Genomic DNA, 21,777 nt, shown 5'->3' with positions numbered 1-21,777 from the left:
AAACATTTACAAATCTGTTGAATCTTAGTTTTTGTTTTTTTAAATTTTTTATGGCACTTGGTTGCAGATGTCTGTTTATCTGGAATTATTATTCTTATTCTTATTCTTATTCTTATTATTCTTATTATTGTTATTGTTATTATTATCATCAGATGACAGCATCTGGATCCAAGAATGCATTCTTCCTCTTTTGCATTCCACATAAACTCTATATAACCAAAACACTTGTGAACTATTGTGCTTTATCTACAATGGACGGCTGTCCTTTGGATACCTAAACACGCACTCATCATATGTGAAACCTAATTTTTTGTGTCCAGACTGTCAAAAGACGAAAAAAAACTCCATACAATCTGGCTGTGCTACAAATCTAATTTGGAGATGCAATGTGAACAAGGCTTCACGTTGTCTCTTCTATGTGCAGCCTGTGTCTGTGTGAGGGAACTCGTTGTTTCTACTAAGATTGCTCAGAGATTCAACTCCCTGCTGATTGGCCTTGAAGAAGCCCAGGTGTCTGAAGCTTGTATATACTTTGAGTCTCCATTGCTCTGTGCTGATTCATCAACTCACCTTCAGAGGTAGTGAGAGGTTCTCCCTGTGTTCTCTCTTGTGTAAGTTTCCAGAAACTAAACCTTTCTCTCTGTTGTAATTCTCTCAGAGTAACACTTGAGGTGCTGGAGAGCCTTTTATCTGTTAAGTTCTCCCTGCAGCTTTTGGTTTTCAGCCTATTTTAGTTTCCAAAAGTCTAGATGGTTTTCCAGATTTCTTCTCAGTTCGTGTGAGAAAAACCTTGTGTGGAAACTGCAGATGGAACTTGAGCAGGTCAGAGGATAATAATAAGTAATTGCATGAATTGGATTTCTGTGTTGAAGGCTTGTGAGTCGTCGTCACATATTCTGAGTTTGTGGAAACCTCTTTGTGAACTGCCAGCTGTATTAAAGCTCTCATGTTATCCAACTTTGCTGCTGATAACCATGTTGTGAAGGTTGATTGGATGCAACATACAAGTTAACAACTTATAAAAGGACACATTTAATCAGACGTGTCCTTATCCCTGAACCCTGTTATGTGTCAGCTCCTGTGTACAGTGTGAGTGGAGATGGTGGGCGATGTATGAAGAATAAAACAGCAGTTTTATAGAGCTCGTGTTATCTTAGAGGAGTATAAAGTGTGACAAACATATCTATTTCTGAAAAATACAGCTGTCATGTTTTCATGGAATCAGAGTCGGACACAGATCTTGCTTCTTTGCACATCAGCTTTCAGATGCTTTATCTTCTCCATCAGACATTTTTTTTTCCCTTTGCATGATGATGATTTATGGTATCATTACAGATGCATGGAATATGTGCTTCTGAGTATTTCTGCAAAACAACCCAGAGGCACTCGACAATTCCTGCAGCCCTGTCGAACAGAATTTCATCATTTATAGCCTCCTTCTCCTGTTCACCATCTTCAGTGTATTAATTTAAACAGCCCACACCATCTTCATTCAGGGCCATAACTTTTAAATATAAAAAAGGGTTCTGACAGATGAACTCATGTCCAAACTAATTTCTTTCTGTTTACAAAGACAAATTCACTCGTTTCCATTTCATTCCGTGCGTCACCGCCTACCTGTTCCCTCCTCGACTCAGTCCTTCCCAGGTTCATCGTCGTCTAGCCTTGTGCTTTTATGTTTGTTTTCCACCTGCACTTCAAAGGAGGAGTGAGCGTTTCGTCCGTTATTAAAGACAGGTGCTTTCTTTCAATTGGATTCATACCGTTCTGTTTTCTGTCGAGCCAAACTCACATTGTAAAGTCTGCCAATTTAAAGCATTGTTGTCTCACAGCAGGCAAGGACACAACACAGAACATCACTTAGAATCATTCAACAACAACTCTTCAGCTCAGCATTTGAATATGTCACCGATGGTGGATTTGTTTCTGAAAAGGTGAGGCAGAAATCATGCTATGGGTTCATGAAATGCTCAGGGCCACTTCACAAGCACAACACACGTTTCTGCTGCTGTTTTAAGCACACCTGACACAGCCAAACGTTTAGACATTTTTTCAAACTAAGGATTTGTCTCCGATTGTCGCGGTAGGTCTGTTAACTAGAACTCCGAAAAAGTGAGTCACAGTCTGTGACTTCACTTACCAGTTTTTTCAACTTCGTCAGAATGCGCAAGAACAGCGAGCGGGACCTTGCACTGTGCTCAGCAGAGTGCCGATACGTTCTTGTGCCAAGCAACACAGAGAAAAATAAATGGGTTAGAGAATGGCACGCAGAGCCCACAGCATCTGATAGGCCCCTCACGCTGCTGCCCGTTCTAACCAGTCTATTTCTATTGTTTCTTTCCCCTCTGCTAACAGATGAACTCATGATGCCTTTATGGCCAAATAAGAACAAATGTAGTTTCAAAATTTAAGTAAGCTTATGAAGTTGAGATCAACTTTATAAGCTTGAGTTAAGAGCTTTTTTTTAATTATTATTTTTAAATATCACATTTCTAGATGCTCAACTGTCTAAACTGAACAAAGGAAACATCATCTCTCTTCAATAGTCATGTTCACTCGCAGCCAGCCGAGTTCTTCAAACACAGGTCAAGTTTTAATTTGCTAAAGTTAAAAAATGTCTAACTCTTGATTTAGAAAAACAGGTAAAATGACAGATGGAGGTTAGAATCATTTGACTGTATTGATATCTTGTTGGAAATGGGTGACTATTTTGCCTCGTCAAAAGGGGGTTTATGTATGAATCACCTTTTTGGGCTTCGTTGCTCGAAGCTTTCTTTGCATTTCAGTGTGTCATATTTCCTTTTGTCCGCACGCTAAAATGTCACTTTGGACCAACATCTTAACTGAAGTTCACAGAGAAATAAGCCTTGAATATTTCAACACAGGAATGAAAGCTATTAAAGATACTTTTAGAGGATTTTGATTTTGTAGTCGATATGATTAGTGAATATAAAAAAAGGTGAATAAATGTATCCCGGTGTTTTCTATTCTTAATGAGTAAATAAATCGTCACAGTTTTGGTGGTATTTTATCAATTTTCTGTGGCCCCTTTAGTTCCCATTTTGTTAGCAGGGAAGGGGTTTTTGTTTTCGCCAAGGTGGGGGATGACAGAAAAAGTTTGAGAGCCACTCACATAAACTGATAGCTAGAATCACTGCTCAGTCCTGAAATAAAGAAATACACACACAAACAGATTCAATCTCACCAAACTTGATTCTCGAGAAAAAAAAAAAAGAAGAAAAAAAAGAATTGTTTTTACGGGTTATGTGCTGGAATTATTGCTCGCCAGACATCTGTTGATCCATCTGCCAAGTACTCAGGGGTGAGTCTTAGCCTTGGTGCCTTGGTATCTCACATTTATAAGATATTTTCACGTCCCTTTATCCAGCTGTTTTTCCACCTGAGCCAGTCTTTCGCTTTCCACCTGCTTCCAGTATTTACAGTACCTTGCATTAACTTTTAACTTCAACTTTATTGTCCCCGAGGGGAAATTTGGTTTGCGGCCAGATGGAAACAATAAACATATAGAGAACACAGGCACATAGACTCAAACAACAAACGCTCTAAACAATATTACATACACAAATACAAGACTTTATCAGGTAACTACAGGAAACTGAGAATGTATAAACATCCATAAAACCATCATTAAAACCAGAAACATTGTGTTGAAACGTATTAACAATTGAAACGATGCAAGGCTTTGAATGCTTTGCTTTGTAAAAGTGCTAAATAAGGTCGGGTGCAAGCCGTTGCCTTCAGTTTAAACATCTGTTTCCAGATGTCTGCTTTTTGGATTGCGTGTAAATCAAACGTTGAAGAAAAGACAAAAGACATTTATCGGAGTTCTTGGATGTAATAGTGAAATAAGGTTAAGTGTGGAGTGATGAATACTTTAAAAAGTGTTTTAATTCAGGCTCATCACCTCAAGGCTCATATACCTTTGGATGCATCCTTTTTGGAAATGAGTTGTATTTTTAACACATCACTTCACATATGTCTCAATATCAAGACAAACGAGGATGGATGCAGCAGATTCGGGTAACTCACCTATCAAATGTTAAGTTGTTTATATGTAATGTGGAGTTTCATATTATATACTGAGCCATCGTGCCGATCACATCGGAGTTGGAGTGTCAGTAACATGAGAATGAATCAAACTAAGTAAATCAAATATCGACATACTGAACTGTAGGTCTGAACATGCTCAGTTTGCATGACAGGAGTTTTTTCATTCACATCAGCAGCTGTAAGACAAGAATACGTTTTATAAAAAACCACAAATCAGAAAATCAAAACTGTGATTTGAAACAGTCAAACGTTTTAGTCTATTCCTGCCAGAGGAAATTGAAGCGAGCTATAATTGCACTATACCATTAACCTTTTACAACCATTTACTTTCCTCCTCATCTAATTCTCTTATTTTACTTAATTGCAACCAATCTTGGCACCAATCCTCTAAAGGACATTAAGGACTTATTGGGGAAGTTAACTTTTTCTTGTGTAACACGAGAATTCGAAGCAGGTTGGCTCCTCTGAGTGCAAACATTCCTCAGGCTTGTCCAGAATTTTAAACGGATGAATTGCTAATGTGAAAGAAAGGAAATCCAGCCTGCGGGGCAGGATAAGAAGCAATAAATCACTGCACCAGTGTGGGGACATGGTAATTAATAATCATTTTCACATCCATAACAATAGTATTGATTGAATAGTAATCAGGTATGCATTGGTTCAATGGGGAATTGAACGAGAAACCTTTTTACTGTGAGGAAACAGTGCTAACCACTGCACCACCATGCAGCCCCATATTAAGCATTATGCATTTTATTTTACTTATTTATTTTTCTGTTTTTACCTGTAGGACCCACACATTGGTTCCGAGTCACAAAAGAATATATACTTTTCTTTCATGTCTGCTTTTCAATTTAAAATCATCGCCTCTCTCCTGCCTGGCTGCTGATATTGATGTGAGCTCAAAATTCAGTGCAGCCTTTCAGAGCAGAAGAAGAAAGTATCCAGCCTTGGATTCTTTGGTGTGCTGCAAATCTAATTTATAAGTGTTGTCAGTCAAGTCCAGTTTGCACTTGAGTTCAACAGGTATTTAAATGTTTGAACAGCCTCTTTGCCAACTCCCTGAATGGTCATGTGAACCATAACTCACAAATTGCTTTAAATCTACATAACTCTGATTGGGTTTGTTTTTTGGAGTTTAAAACACAGCATTGTTCACATAAAGTATCATTCTATTGATTTGTGTTTTTGTCATCTTTCTAAAAGTGTTGTGTTTTACCACCAGGCCACGGGACATCTTACATGGTGGACTGCCACACATGTTCCTGCTTTGCTGGTGATTCCATCTGCTCCACACGGGAATGTTTGGGCTACGACAGCTCCGACAAGGACTGCCATCACTTCACTGGTCAGTCTGTGTGGATGCTTGTTTGTTTGGCACATGCTACGTGTGCACCGGTTTTTCAAACACATGACAGGAAGTGACACAAACCGGATTTAACCATCCTTACGATAACTGAAAGTCCTAACTCTGCCCTGAAACAAATAAGATTTGATGACTTGACTCTGCTAGCATGTTGTCCATGGTACTGTAGTTGCTTTACTAGTAGGTTGAGACAAAAAAAAAAAAAATTTCTAAGAACATGTTTTGATAGTTGTTTTAGCGTCGTTCACTATGGTAACACCTGCCCCATCAGTGTGTCTCAAGGTTTGCAGAAATGTCACCATTTACTTACTCACACAGTGTAACAAAGACTGAAGTAGGACCTCAGACTGACTGCAGAGTAAAAATAGTTCTTATTAAAAACTCTGTTTGAACAGATTTGCTCTCTCTCTCTCCCTCTCTCTCTCTTTTATTGCCACAGAAAGCAGTTTTCTACACTTTAGAGGAACATCCCATTCAGAGCCTGAATTTACACAGAAATATGACTTTTTTTTCAGGGTTCAAAGTTTTGAAAGGAGAAACTAAAATGTCAGAGCACACAGTAAAATGTTCTTCGATAAATAGGAAGAGTCAAACTTCTTCTTATTCTGCAGTACGCCTACAGTATGTGAATAACGACACGTCTGGCCTTTCTTTAAAAATGTTCTTCCATCACCGGCAGGAAGATTATAATGAATTACCAGTGACGTTGTATAGCAGCAGCTCTTGTCCTTTCCTGTCCTCCAGTGTCATCTTTTTTTTCACTATAATGTATAATGTTTGTCCCTCGTCCTCCTTCAGGTCTGCCTTGTAGCTGTCCGGACCGTTTTGTTCCAGTGTGTGCCTCAAACGGGCGGACCTACCCCAGTGCATGTGTGGCTCGCTGCATGGGATTCAAGGATCATCAGTTTGTCTTCGGCTTGTGCCGCCTCAGCAACCCCTGTGCCAACAAACACTGCCAGAGAAACCAGAGGTAAGCTCAGCGGGTAGCAATGAGCACCAACCCATCAAGAAAAACTCATTACAACCTTTTCCCTCCCATCCTTCATGATACCCTTTTCAACCTCCATCTGTAGACTATTAATAATTAACATTGATAATGATATTCAAGCAAAACTTCCTCGACTACTAAAGACTTTTTAAAGAGATTTTAGATAGCTTCATAACTTCCATACGTGGATTTTTTTCATGGGGGTGCTAATCAGTTACTCCCTGCTAAGTGCTAAGGCTAGCTCTTTAACTAAGTATTATCCCAAATGGAGCAGCAAGAAATTCAGTCAGTCTCACAGATAACTGAAGTAGATCCTGATGTATCTACGAATTCATAAAGAGACTTTGAATCATGAATCCAGAATCATTTTGAATCGAAAATAGATTGTGAATGGAATCATGACCCCGGGGGTCAAAATCGAATCTAAACGAAAGTCACCCAAAGATTCCCAGCCTTAATAAAAAGGATAAAATAAAGTCTGCTTAAAGGCTGGTGTGAATAATAAGGACTCGAAATGTGAATTTTAGAGATAAATATTCACGACAGCACTAACCGGGGGAAATCTTAAACGTGTATGTTGTGAAAGTGTCTCTGTTGGTTGCACCTTCCATGATAGTTTTGTCTCTCTCATTTATTTTTTTCAATTTTATGGCGTTCAATTGTTGCTTCCCCAGGGAATCCTATAATTCACATCACAATGCTCTGACCATGGGTAATTCCTTCATGCTTAGTCTGCAGATATGCTCACTTGTCGACTTAAATGATTTGAGAAAGTCAGCCATAGATCCCTCAAGCACTTCACGATTTGACATTGTGGCAGCCCTCACAGACTTCATCGAAGTCAGTGTGAGGTGTGGAGATTCATACGTCTACCTTCCCATGTTGATACACCTTATTTTCCTGTGTTTTCTCGTGACTTATTTTCTCCCTGTTGGTTTGTTGGTCATGACACGACACTGACACTCGTATTCATACTGGCCATGCTGTTAACTGTTGTACTAAGAGGTTACATTAGATACAGCGAAATGTTCAAACTGAACTGAACTCTCATCTTCCATGTATAAATGTTCCTGTAAGCGTTTAATGTATTTTTCCACTCAGTGATGTGGTCTGGAAGACATTAATGGCGAACACGTAAACACACACGGGCGCTACCACCTGCACTCACTCGCCCTTCATGATGAGGTCTTTAATCCCACAGCACAAGCTTTCATAAACCTTTTTCCTGGCCCTCTGTTCAAAGACTCAACACAATTATAGGAAGAGGCATGTGGGGAAACTTGGTGGTTGTTATGGTGACAGGGCAGTTTTTGATAAATGAATTTGTTCTAATTGCCCTTGCTCTTTTATTAGAAGTTTTTTTTTATGTTTTTGGTGTGAATGTAAATTGTTGGTGTTGTGCTGTATTTCAACTTCATGCACAAAGTATACCCAGACACTATGTGTTTTATTTGAATAAAACATAAAGTAAAAAGGCTTATTATGTGTGTGTACACAGGTGCCTCCCAAAGTATCGTGTGTGTCTCAGTGACTCATCAGACTGTCCGCAGTACGAGTGTGTAGGTCGTCCAGGATCCTGTGATAAGAACAGTGTGGAGCCGGCCTGTGATACTGATGGCCTGGTCCACGCCAATCTGTGCCATCTGCAGCAGGCTGGGAAAACTCTGGCCTACATGGGCCACTGCCAGGTAGGTTACACAGGGCAGCAGGAGCCAGCGAGAGTCAGAGACCGCTGTCCTCATCTTTTTTCTAGTGCTGAGTTGTTCTCTTGAAACGTCAATGTTCCTCAAGCTAAGGAGAACTCCATAGAGTGCAGTGCTTTATACATGTTTGATAATCTGCTCAGTTAGTTGTCACATTGAGAGGTAGCACTTTCTGAGGTCGACAACAAAGGAGTTACAGACAGACCAAGCGATAACCACACTGTGCCACTTTATTGAAAAGTTGTCGATTTAAACAGAGTTTGAAAGGTGAGAAACAGATGTGCTGATATGAGCATTAAGTCATTAGTAATGATTTGATTGAGAGTTTGTCCATATTGATTAGCAGGACCAGAGACATGCTGAGCACAGCCAGAAGATTGGAAAAGTTCCAAGAAAACAGATGATATATATGTTGGTACTGTACAAGTATAATGAAATACTGTTGGAGGAAGCCTGTGGGTGCCCAATATCAGTTAAATATTTAAATACACAAATACTAAAACCCAAAATAGACAACAACGAAATCCAAAATATGCCAATGTACAGACATACCCCATTTTTATAAAAAACAAGATTCAGGTTGGGGATGTAGATGAACCCATTGTTAGCTACAGTTTGTTCTGGAAAGTAAATTCATACATTTCTGGTGTTGGTAGCCTAGTGGTTAATGTGCACGCCACACACGGAGGCTATAGTTCTCCAAAGCGGACGGCCCAGCTTCAAATTGACCTTCATATTGTTCCCACACACTCTCTGATTTCTGAATCCATCCACTATCCTATCTTCAAATAAATCTTCAAATAAAACAAATGTCTGTGTTGTAGTGTAATCAACTGTAATAAACAGATGGATAAACAGATACTGTAGGGCACCACAGAAATGAGTCTTAAAACCCAGAGGTGAGTTAGCATTTAAGCGCCTAGAGTCTATCCTCTATTAGTCAATGGTAAGTTTGAATGCCTTTGTGGCTAGACTCCTGATATAAGGTCTTTGGTTAACACAATCTTCAGAGATGTTTGTGTTTTGTTGGACCAGATAATCCATTTTACGCGTCCTTACAACTTCAAAAACCCAATGCAGAAATCCCATAGGCAAATTCTCAACAGACCCCATGGTGATGCTACTGACCCACAAAAAAATCATTATGTTTGTTCTCTGTACACCAATCCAAAAAACCCCCCCAAAAAATAGGAAATTCACAGGGGTTCGGGAAGAACTTGTGCAGTTATCGGCTGCTCAAACTACAGCAGCAAACTTAAAGTTTGAAAAAAAAATAAAACATGTATGTATTTAGGTGTTTTATGGTTTGTGTGTTTTGTCTTCAGGATGCCTGCACGAAGCCTCAGCAAGTTTGTGGCCATAACGGTGAGACCTACAACACGGTGTGTGACGCCTTCTCCGAACGCGTGGCTGTGGATTATGAGGGCCCCTGCCACGCTGTGGGGGCCATGTCTGAGATGGCCCCTGACTCTGCGTGCAGTGGGATACCCTGCCCGCCTCTGTCCACTCCAGGCTGCCAGCCCGTCACCCCACCTGGTAAGTTCACCGATAAAAGAAAAAGCACTGTCGAAACATCCGTAGAAGAAAAGAGGCCAATCTATTTTCTCTGGTCGATTTTTCAGGAGCCTGCTGTCCAATATGTGCCAGCATGCTGCAGATCCTCTGGAACAAAGAGCAGATGAACACTTTCTCAAAGGTATGACTGTTTTTGAGCTTCTAGAGCTGCCATTTAACCCCTGTCATCTTTAATACTTTATATGAAACGTGTTAGTTTAGGAAAAGATCAGACGCTGTGCCGATCCATGACTGTTGCTGTTTGTATACAGATAAAGTCTCATGGAGCAGTTTAAAGGGATACTTCACACATTTGCATTAAGCTTGTTATCATTAGAAACATGGTAGTAGTGTTGAATGGTCTTGAATTCAGCCCTCATTTTGCCCTGAGACGAGAAAAGTATGTTTTTCTTTGCGTGAAAGTTTTCTTTCTATGTTGCAAAAATCGTCATATTGCGTCATGTCAAGAATTTTAGGCTGGCAGTGAAGAAAGAAAGTCTAATTTCTCATGTTTTCATCCACTGAAGCTACAGAAATATAGTCTATAGTTGGTTTTCTCACTTTAAGTACCAAAATACCAAAATATACCAAAATAAAAAATATCTCATTTTGGTTTAAGTGAGGTTGATCAGTCTTCTCTGTAAGGATGCTACAGTAGAGACAGTTTGGGATGTAATTACAGATGTTGACCACTTGGGAGAGCTGTAAATCCAAATAGTCCTTTCTTGCTGTAACATGAAAATGTTCAACAAAGAACACAGTGTTGATACTGAAACAACAGTGATTAGGCATCTCAATGAGAAAAATACTTAGTTTTTCATGTTTTTACATTTTTTTCCTCTTGAAATCTGACACAAGCACTCAAATCAGTAATCTGTAGAGAAATGAATGCTGTTGCAAAATGGATTATTTTAACCCTTCACTGTGTCATTTGTTAGTATTACACACACTATGTCGTGGATGGAAAAGAAGAATACCCGAGGGTTTGCTGCCAGAATATTTATTATATTTCAGTCAAAATGAGGTCCAACTTTTGGTGAAGGCTTTCCTTAGCATCCACGCATCACACGCCGTCACTCTGTACAATAAAGAGAGCTGAGCTTGAGTTGTAAAAGTGGGTGCTTGGCTGAGGCTCATGAGGTCGGTCAGGTCATCTCGTTATCGCCTCTTCCAGTCCACACGTTGAGACGTGAGTGAGGCTGTGAACGTGTGTGTCAGTGTCCTAATGCTGCTTTATACTTCAACTAAACCACAGCAGGAAATACTCCACCTTAAGCTTTAACGACAATTATGTGACAACTACAGTACCACGTTACTTTAATGATTGTTCTTGAAACATTTAAACATTTTATTTTTTTCGGACAACATTGATAGGAAAGGATTCGACCTTGCCTTTGCCCTGCTGTGCATATAGGCCAACATACTTTTACTTAAAGTGTATTGCAGTTCTATAGGAGGGGCCCAGAGGAAACAATTGATCGAGCATTCATTAAACAATAATCACAAGCGTGTCCTATCTTCCACCCTCTTGCCATAGCTTCCCCTCACATGTTCCCCTGAGCCCCCCTGGATGTGTGCCCAGCCTGTTGAACAGCAGGAGAAGCCTGAAGCCGGCTGATGTCTAAACACTGACATGTTAGCAGCTAATAAGTCCCTCCGGCATCTCATTCTGATCAGCTTAATCATGCAACAACAAAGCCCCCCCCCCTCTTGGCTGTAAGTCAAGTTTGCTGTAATCCCCCCACACAGGCACATCATAGTGAGACTCAGCATTAAGCCTGTTAAACACAAACACAAGCGGAGGTGATTAGATCTTCAGCTGCTAAGATACATGAGAATATGAGTTTAACTCCACTTAAGCTACAGCTCGGCCCGCTGAGAGGCCCCCTGCCCATGCAGCAGCAGGCTGCTTTTCAACTTCCCTTTCATTTCTTCATTGTGCAAACCATTTATTCATACTTTAAAAGCATGACGACTGTCAACCCTTAAATTGGAGCATGAACATCAAAGAGGGGTTCAGGTGTTTTGATAAAACAGTATTTGTATGAATGAAGCCGTTAATGTCCAAGACGAGATTCGTGAAGTGATGTCACTTTACAATACAAATGACTCAGCAGTCATTTGTATTTAAGACGACATCATTTGCAATGAAAACCCATAGAGCTATAAAGAATTGATTTCACCAGAGCTCTGCAGCATTATTTTTATTTCTCCGAGCCTGAGCTGACTGGCTGGGACCACTCTGTTGTGATTTGCTTTGAAAGCCAAAAGGCCACAGCTCAGGTGTTGTTGAAAAATGTTTTGAAGTTTCGGGAATGTTAACATTTGTTTGTAATTCAGCAGTCCTCTCTCATGAGGTGGTTGATGTTCTTTTATTTGACCAGTAGTGCTTGACATGCACCTGACAAAATGTTTCTTTGCAAAAAACAAAATTTGAGTTTTTTTTAATTTTATGTGCAAGTGGGATAAAAATGGTGAAATGTTGTCTAATCCCTCTGCCTCTGTTTAACCTCTGTGCACAGCTGAATAAGAACCAGCCAGTGACGGTGCATGACGTCCTGCAGATCCTCCGGCTTCATGTCTCAGTGCCGCAGTGTGACGTCTTTGGATACCTGAGCATTGACCATGAGATGGTCGTCCTCATCGCTCCGGTGGACCAGCAGCCAACTCCACTACAGGTAAAACATTCTAAAGGTTGGTTCACACGGCAGGATAATTAGGCTGATTTTGGCGCCGATTTCGCCCCTTCCGATTATCATAAGGACGCCCCGATCATCATAAAATAATTTTATAAAATAATCCTGCCATATGTGGTGTGTTAAGACTGCTCTCGTCTGCTCAGAAGGACGTTGGGACCGCTCCGATCTCAAATCGACGCGTAGCCAATCAAAAAGCGAGGCAATGTAGTGGCGAGAAAACGCCGGGAGCACGCGGGGAATCTAGAAATCAAAACACGTTTGATCTCGCGAGGTTTTGCGAGATTTTCCGTCTGATCGGGAGGGAATTCGGTTCGTGAGTGGTGTGTTGATGTTGCTGTGAGGCCACACACCACACAGTCTACGACCAAAACTGTAAAACCTCTGATTATTTATGTGTGTGGTCTCTCAAGTTTGGGAAATCGGCCGACAAGTTTAAAATCCTGACGTGTAAAGCAGAATATTCATGTCCGTTTTGATCAAGTTTCCCTGGAGAGAGTGCTCACAGATTTGTGTATTTGTGAAAAACTTATTGAATTCATGGTTGTCTATTTTAGCAGAGGCCGACAGAGCTATTCTGTTAATTTGACAGTTTACAAAATTCACACTTTTAAAATTCTAAAACAGCACTCAGAGAAAATTGTCATTCATCTAAATTCATAAATTACCTTTAATTGTTAAAATGTCTAATTGGCCCAAATGAAAGAGGATGGATTAATTATAGCAGATAGTTTCTTTGTGGCATGTTTTTATGAAATAAAAATGTCATTTGCCTTTGTTTTTTTCCATGAAATCAAAATGCCCCCTGAACAACAACCAGAGTTTAGTCTACTGAAAAGTCCAAACGCCATACTGAGCTGTGGCAATCTGGAAAGAGCCACTGGTCACGTAGTAGTGTGGATAGTGTAATTATCTCAGAGCAGGGTCAAGAGTTTGTGTGTGTGTGTGTGCGTGTGTGGGCGCGTGTGTGTGTGGGTGTGTGTGTGTGTGTGTGACTGATTGGCCCTGATTTGGTCCAGGTGTGTGAAGGTGATATAGACCCCTGAGTTACAGCCCTCTGTGCTGGCTCATTGTCTCACCATCAGAGACAGTGAGAGCTTCTCTCTGTGTTCCGGGTGTCTTCTAGAAGTGTGTGATTTTGCACAAGTATCACTATGTTTTCCTGCAGGTTTGCACCTGTAGTCTGTTAGTGCTGGGAATTTCTGACCCAACCTTTTTGTTTCTTTGTAAACTTGGGGCATGCTGGCCTTTGTGACTCAGCTGTTTCTGGGGTCTTCACTTTAATCTAGTTTCTCATCAGCTGCTCAGCAATGGTGATTTTATTTTATTTTTTATTTTATTTTTTTTCATTTATTGTTTGGCTCGTGACTTTAAGTTTTTTTGTCCCCTCCTCTTTAATCGCTTCAGAAGTCTAAGTGGTTTATCCCTCTGGGATAACTTTCAGATACCTGGGTCGGCATTTGCATCCCACTTTCCCAAACTCTTACACAAACGCACGCCAGACAATCAAATATGCTCTCTATGATAAGGTTGATTTCTTTATCATTTTGCAACATACTGTTGCAAAATAAAAATGTAAGTAAAATCTATCCCCTCCAAAGTGTAGACACAAAGCTTGCAGTAAATTGGCTGCAAATCACATGTATTGGTCACATACACAATTACAAACAACTGAATAGTATGTTTTCTTTTTTTCTTTTTGGTAGCCGTCCAATGAAGAATCATACATATTCTATACATGACATCCAATTAAAACAATACAAAAGAAATACTTCTGAAGAGTAAACGGACACACACATTGGTGTGTGTGTCTTTATGTATTTATTTATACGTGTGTATATGTATGTGAAATGGCAACGCCCCCATTTTCCAACCCAAGTCCCTACAGACTGTACAGTATATACATATAAATATATGGATATGTAACAAAACTGGATGCTGTGGTACCTTCAGTGATTTTCAGGAGATATCCTTCTTCGTTGCGAGACTTTTAGAGAAGGCTTGGTTTTTCATTTGAATAATCAAATGAAAAACCAAATGATGAAATAATGAGCACTGAAGTCTGCTGAGAACTGAATAATACACACATACAATACATAATAATTTATACTTCATTAAATAGAAGTAGAAATACACACATGCACAAACAGGATCCTATGGACATCCCTGTCCTCAGTGAACTCCGCATCAGGTTTCATATCTTCTCAGAATATGCTCCTCTATACACAGTGTACATCAATATGTATACACGTGTGTTAATATATCACTGTTTACGTCATCATAATACTGTTTCGCCATTACCAAAAATACCTTTTCTTACTTGAACATCTGGAAACACAAATATAATACAACACCATTGTGCATACATTAATAAACTCCTCTGTATGGATTATTTTCTTAATATTTGAAATGTGGAAAACAGAAAACGATCACAAAGAATTAAGGCAGATCCGTTAATCCAAAGAGTCAGTTCTCTGTTTACGAGGAAATCAAACCCCAGTTGCAGAGTTAGCAGCTCAAGCCTGTAGTGCTTGATTTCACCATTTTCATAGAGGAGAGTTTTTTAGATTGCTGAGCTGAAATACAAACATCACTCCTGTGTGGGTGTCGTTTTCGAGGTTTGTGCAAACGTGTAAATGTTCGACAAGCCTGTGGTAAAATTGTGAAGGCTTTATTTAAAGCTTACAACCTCGAGTCTTTATTTAAAGAATTTAAATTTATTTTCTGTAGGAAGAAATAGGCCGCAGAAGATTGACAAAGACAATTCTGCTTTGGGTCTTTCATGACATTAATTGTCAGTAAGATCTATTCAGAATGATCTAACTGTTTTTCTTGAACATACTCAATGTAGTTGAATCCAAACCATTAAGATGCAGCTCCATTTTAACAAAATGGTCTCTGATCACATTTGTACATTTTCCTACTATAATGACTCAAAAAGAAAACCTGATGAGTTTTCACTGATACTCGGCATATATTCAGAACTAGTTTTACTGCCGTGATCGATGGCAGTTGCCAACTCTCTGGAATAGATAAGCTATGCAAAATGTAGGTGTAGGTGTAAGAACGCTTCGACATTTCCTGCAGGCTCCGCTGTGTGATCCGATAAACACATCTTTATCATAAACAGAATTAATTTACAACCACAGCAGAAGTTATTTTTCTTGGTTTACCAGCATCTGCCTTATGAGGGGCTTCTTTCATCTTCACCTTTTTTAAATTATTTTTTTTGACACATGTGCACAGACAAAAACATACAGACACGAGCAGCTCCCAGACACAGCAGTGTTTAGCTCTTCTAATTACCCACCTCGCTCCTTCTGGACATAAATATTCATGCCTACAGTGATTACCGTGGTAAACTGAGGAGGAGGATGCATCTGTCTCCCTCAATGTCTCCCCTCGCTGCTTCAACTTCATTTCGATTCTTTTGTTGTCCCAGTTGTTCGTTATGAAGATAAGCTCCTATTAAAAAAAACAACTCATATCAACTCATAAAGTATAATTTATGGATTTTTGTATCAATTTATGATCATTACAAATAACAATAACCATCTATATAAACTGTATTTGCTTCTAACACATAAGTAAACTGTATGAGTAAAAATAACTGCTTATCATTAAGTCCTAAAAATGCCAAGTGTATCATTCACGTTTTTTTTGACACTCGTTTGTCATGTCTTTGGGAGTGTATTTAAAATAGGTTTGTCTGAAACTCTCCCGAAGATCAGCATAGATGCCCCCTGAGAGCTTGCTTTACATATGTTTTATATGTTTAGTTTAGTTTATCAGTTTAGTTGTCAGGGACCATGTACAAACAATAACATTAATCTCACAGAGAAAAGGTGCTTCGTAACAGATTATAGCAGTTTAATTTCCATCTGCAGTCCCTGGGCAAGTCCCTATGTAAGGTAGAAATGTATAGGTAAACATTTTATTGGTATGTTTCCGATCTCTTGTGCTTCACTGAATGTAGCACCTATCTGAGCCTTAAAAAACTAACAATTTAACTTCTAGCTCTTTAATTGATTTTTTTAATGGTTCTAACATCGCATGATGTCCAGCCATCAGCACCATGCATCAGGTTTTACAGTTCTCTAACCACAGATGCTAGGAGACATGGACGTAGCCTCAGTGACATTAACCAAATTTGGCCAAATTGATGCAAAGCTCTCAGGCAACATATTTCTTTGAAGCAGACTGTAAAAAGGTTTTTCTGCTGTAAAAATGGGGATTTGAATATGGGATTTAATGGGGATTCAAAAGAGAGAGATTCTAGCCTAAAGTGGATACTCAAAGAACTGCAGTTTAGACTTGGTGCTAACGCACACAAAAGGTGTATGCCACCACACATCACCTGTGTTAAGTGTTTTTGGTTACTTGGTTGCACTTTGAATGGATATTTAAAAAGAAAGCACGCCTGGTTACACAAAATGTCCTGTTGCCTGATTCGCCCTTTGCCTTTTTATTTTCTCCACTGACATCAGATTCAATGAGCTCATTAATGATGCCACCTGGTTTTGTTTTCTTTGTGCACTAAGTTCTAATTAAATAACACATTACAGTTTTTTAAGATGAAAGACATGCATTTATCCTTTCTTTTTCTTTCAGGATGTCATGTTGCGCCGCTGCTTTAAAGTGACTTTAGGGGTCTTTTTAGCCATAAGGCCGTCATGTATAATTACATCACAATTATGTCAGGCTGCTATTTTTGTACATGAGGATGTTCTTTGGTCTGCTCCGTAGTCTAAACATCCTTTGGCCTCCTCTGTATATTGAAGCAGTTTAGCTGTGGCCAATGCCAAAAATGCCGCATCATTATTTCCACAGAATAAATATCCAACTGTGAATCAGCACTGCTGTAGTGTACTACTGTCTTAAGACCTTATTTATTGTAAAATGAAAGTCTGTTTGTTTTATTCTATGCTAGTTATGCTCTGGAAATATTCACACCCATGTCAGATTTTACCCATGTCCCGATGAGAATCAGTCACCAAAGAAAAGCCTGCACGCTGCTCAGACTCTAATGCTCGCTCTTTATTATATTTCTAGCCTGAGAGAATGGGTCTCATAATGGATTTAGCTTGTATGTGACACAAAAATCTCTAATCTCTCCTTTGCATATTGTACCCTCAAGCCATGTCAGGGGATCATGTGAGGTGACTCCAGTAAGAAAAGGTCTATGTGTGTCAGCCATTAAGTGGGTTAAAATCACTGAAGTTGCTGTTAGGTCCTATCTGGAGCTGAGACGTCTCCAGGCTGCTGGTAACAGTCTTGTCTAATCTTAGATCAGAATCAGTTCATGCCTAAATGCATGGAACATGCTTCATACAAAAGCTGCTATAGACTAATACTGTGGAAGAATTGAAGGATGGGAAGACACATTAAGATATAAACAGAGATTTGGTGTGAAGAACCATCCCTACTCAATATAAAATAATACGTAGGTTTTATTTGACTCCTTCTTACCTCCATAGGATGGGCATACCTACCAACAATTTGTGTTGAAAGTCAAAGAGAACCAGGAACATTTTTGCATGCATTTTGTGAATGCAAACTTCTCAATCCATCTTGGGACAAAGTCATGGAACACTCACAGTAGGAAAGGGATTAGGTTTGACAATACCTAAATCACCAAGGATCTGCCTGTTCGGGGATCAAACTGAATTGACTAAAGTATCAAAAAAGACCTTGTTGTGATAAACTTTGGGGTTGCATTGCTGCAGAATTGATCCTTAGGTTATGGAAAAGTACGTCTCCCCCCACATTGTAGGCAGTGGATAGAACTTCTGTCAAAAATGGTGTCTTTTAAACAAGTGTAAGCAAAAATGAAAGTGAGCTGTTGATGCATGGTTATTATGAAGTGGGACTTGTGTATACTGTGGTTATTGAACTGTTATTTTGGAATAGATCAACTATTAAAGGCGCCTTCTTTAACACTGTTGGGAATTTTCAGGAGCGAATACCTGACCAACGGTTATGTTGGGTTTTATGACGTAAAATTTGATTGTCAAAATAAATTAATAATTAAGTTTACTTAATTATTAATCTAACTCAATAATTGTTATCAAACTGTGTTTAATAAACTTCGGGGCACCACCCTGTAAACAGGGAACAATCAAAATATTACCAATATCAGTCTCAAATTATTTAATTAAATACCAATATCATTAATAATTAATAATTTGTATTTAATTAACCATTAACCAAGTTAAATAACCATCATAAGCCAAACTACAATTAACAAACAAAACAAACAAGCGTGGCACGTGTGTGTGTGTGTGTGTGTGTGTGTGTGTGTGTGTGTGTGTGTGTGTGTGTGTGTGTGTGTGTGTGTGTGTGTGTGTGTGTGTGTGTGTGTGTGTGTGTGTGTGTGTGTGTGTGTGTGTGTGTGTGTGTGTGTGTGTGTGTGTGTGTGTGTGTGTGTGTGAGAGTGAGAGGGAGAGGGGGACAGACAGACAGAGACAGACAGGGACAGATCAAAATGGCGGCGACCACGCGTGGTCACGTGATGGCGGACACAGAACGTGATCTACGTTTCAGCAGCGTCTGGAAAGCCACAGATCTCTATGTGTGTGCGTCTACCGAAAGGTGTGTGTAAAGGCGAGAGAGCGAGAGAAAACAACGCACCTCGACCGCTCAATCTCGGACTGGAGCTCACCACAACTCAGAGCACAGGTTACTTCACTTAACAGAAGCCAGTGGCCGGATTTGTATCAGACGGCGTTCACACTAGTCTTTCTGATAGTGAGTCTATAACCCGGTTATGACGCGGGAGCTCACAGATAAACACAGGGGGCACAGCGGCACAAATAAGGAGAACAAAAGAGATTTTACTCTGGTAAAATCTAAGACACAGCAGTCAAACAAAGAGAACAAAGGAGATTTTACTCTGGTAAAATCTAAGACACGGTGGTCAAACACCAAGCAAATATTATCACCGTTTCACTATAATAACTCAGTTATTAAACACACTCTCTATATCTAACTGCCCAGACCTAGCTAAGCCTCACTTGAAACCGTTTTGTCCACGGTTGATGAAAGGAGCAAAGGGGGTCCTGGAATGATCTTCCTGCAGTTGTTTGGTGATGGTAGCGCGTCCCAGAGGGTGAGCAGGGCCGTCGTGTCCTCCGTCGAGCGAGGTGATCTCCGTGGGTGTCCTTTCTTTAAAGGACGGAACGAGACGTAATCCTTACAGTCTCTCTCAATACCGTTTCAATACGGGAGAAATAAACGCGCTTCTTTGGAGATGCGTTCAAGTGGATGATCTAAGCTCGGAATTTCGGACGTCGGTGTGCTTCAAGGCCTTTGGATCAGCTGCGCGCCAAAACTTTTAAACAAAGAGAAGCGTGCTGGAAACAGGAACAGAGTTGGGTATCCCCGGACGTCGCCAGACGACGTTTGAAAGAGGCAGAACAATGAAGCATGGCCGGCTTTATACCTCCCAGACTTCACACCTATGTGTTAGGTGTGGCAAAGCATTCTGGGAGTACCTGCAAGGCATGCTGGGATAAAGAGTCTTTTGTTGTAGTTCTCCAAACGACACAGCCTGAGCTTTGTCATTCTGGCTGGACCCCAACAACACTTTCGAGAAAACATACACATGATCAGAGCGCTCGACCAACAGTATCTGATTGGCCTGTTTTAGCTATGAATGTGTATGTGCATATATATATATATATATATATAAACGTACACTAGAGTATCCTCTCAAAAGCACAAACAGCATCTATTAACACCATAAAAGAGCAGCAGAATACATAATTCACTAGCATCCTCGCAAAGGGGAATACGTTACAGTAAAAGTTTGTATTGGTCATGACATCCGCTCACGATAGCAGATGAATATTTTGCATGAAACATCAGAGCCTGTATGAGGACCTGTTCAGGTATGACATTTCTGAGTTTTGTTAGTGTTTGTGCCTCTTTTTTTTTAAGCAAGGTCTCTCAGTCCTGGTACACAAAGGAAGGAACACTGTGATCTCAAAGCAACAGCATTTGAGAAGGAGAAAGCTCCTTTTGAAAGAGCTACAAATATTCTGTAAAGATTATTTATTTTAAGATAAATTCAATTAAAGATTGGCCTCATTTATCATGACGATTCAAACATTAGTGTCAAGATCAATGATGACTGGACATTGGGACAGGATGTTAAAACGTTTAAAATTCATTGTAAACTTTCCTAAAAACAATTTCATCTTTTTTTTTATTTTTATTATTATTATTATTATTATTATTATTATTATTATTATTATTATTATCGTACTTCAGGTATATAAATCTAGGATTACCATGTCAGTATATTCTAGTAGCATATTTTGGATTACTTGATTGATTAATTGATTCCTTTATTTTCACATAGCTGTAGTTAAACATTATACATAGACAATTAAAATATATTCACAACAAAAGAGAGAAAAGTCAGGGTCCTTCATTTGCTCTTTCATTCCAAAAAACGAGGAAGGAGTTCAAACTTGTTTCATCCTTTACTCAACAGAGGGATATATATGTAGACTTATATTAGAATGTGTTGTATCCTGTCGATGGCCATATTGGACATGCTGCCTCAACATAACTTTTGATCAAAGGTGGGCCTTAGGTTACAAGTAACAAATCAGTTGGATCAGCCTCGCCCCCTAATTATGAAAATGTGTCCTTAAGTCTTAGCTTTCATGATAGAAAATGATTCATTAATTGTTTGGGGGGAAAAAAATAAATAAGATATTGTGTGTAATACTGTTTTCCAACCTGTGCTGTAACCATGTTTAATTGTGCTGTCAAAATGTGCATTTAAATATGGGACCCTCTTGGTTTTTGCAGCCAACCACAATTGAGAAACTAATAAACAGATCACAATTAATTTAACATTAAAATGCAACTTATTGTCCGTCTAATAGCAACCAGTGATATTTGCCTCCTTTTTAATCATCTGCTGTGTTGTTTTCAAAAAGCCAGTGGTGACCTGGCTCGTATAAAAAAAGCATCATTTTCTAAACCTAAATCGATCTAAATCTAACTTCAGTTATCCTTTTTAAAATTGGCACTGCTATAATTGGTAAACTCGGTTGACTGATTGTAATAAGATAACCCTGTATGTATTGCGCCTTATCAGGGAGGGGTTGGTCCATTTCAGAGGATGATGTGCAACAAAAGTCATCGTGACTTGCACAAAGAGAAGCCGAGGTTTGTATGGTCAGCAAATGTCGCCCTCAGGCCTCTTTCAAAGTAGATGTCTCAACATTCATCGACCTCTAATGGCCCACATCAAGCTGAACAAGAAGAACAAAAAGTCAAACCAATCAAGGCATTGTGGATGACAAAAAGAAAAGAAGTTTCTGAATTAAGGTGTCATAAAACTAACTTCTGTACCTCATTGAAACACTTTTAAGCTTTCACACA

The 21,777-nt window shown here is 39.5% G+C and overlaps 1 protein-coding gene across 1 annotated transcript in view; it reads left to right on the top strand.

Moving 5' to 3' along the window:
* reck (reversion-inducing-cysteine-rich protein with kazal motifs) overlaps nt 1-21,777 on the top strand; it is a 220,314-nt gene that overhangs the window by 40,827 nt on the left and 157,710 nt on the right. Inside the window, exons 15-20 of the mRNA XM_079361492.1 lie at nt 5,297-5,419; nt 6,236-6,407; nt 7,924-8,113; nt 9,454-9,664; nt 9,751-9,824; nt 12,205-12,360. Coding sequence (XP_079217618.1) covers nt 5,297-5,419; nt 6,236-6,407; nt 7,924-8,113; nt 9,454-9,664; nt 9,751-9,824; nt 12,205-12,360 — 926 coding nt within the window. The remainder of the gene's footprint in view (nt 1-5,296; nt 5,420-6,235; nt 6,408-7,923; nt 8,114-9,453; nt 9,665-9,750; nt 9,825-12,204; nt 12,361-21,777) is intronic.

This window comes from Symphodus melops, assembly GCF_947650265.1.
Source record: "Symphodus melops genome assembly, chromosome: 14".
Taxonomy (NCBI): domain Eukaryota; kingdom Metazoa; phylum Chordata; class Actinopteri; order Labriformes; family Labridae; genus Symphodus; species Symphodus melops.
The sequence above is the reverse complement of the archived record's forward strand: the minus strand, read 5'-3'. Positions and strand labels throughout refer to the sequence as shown.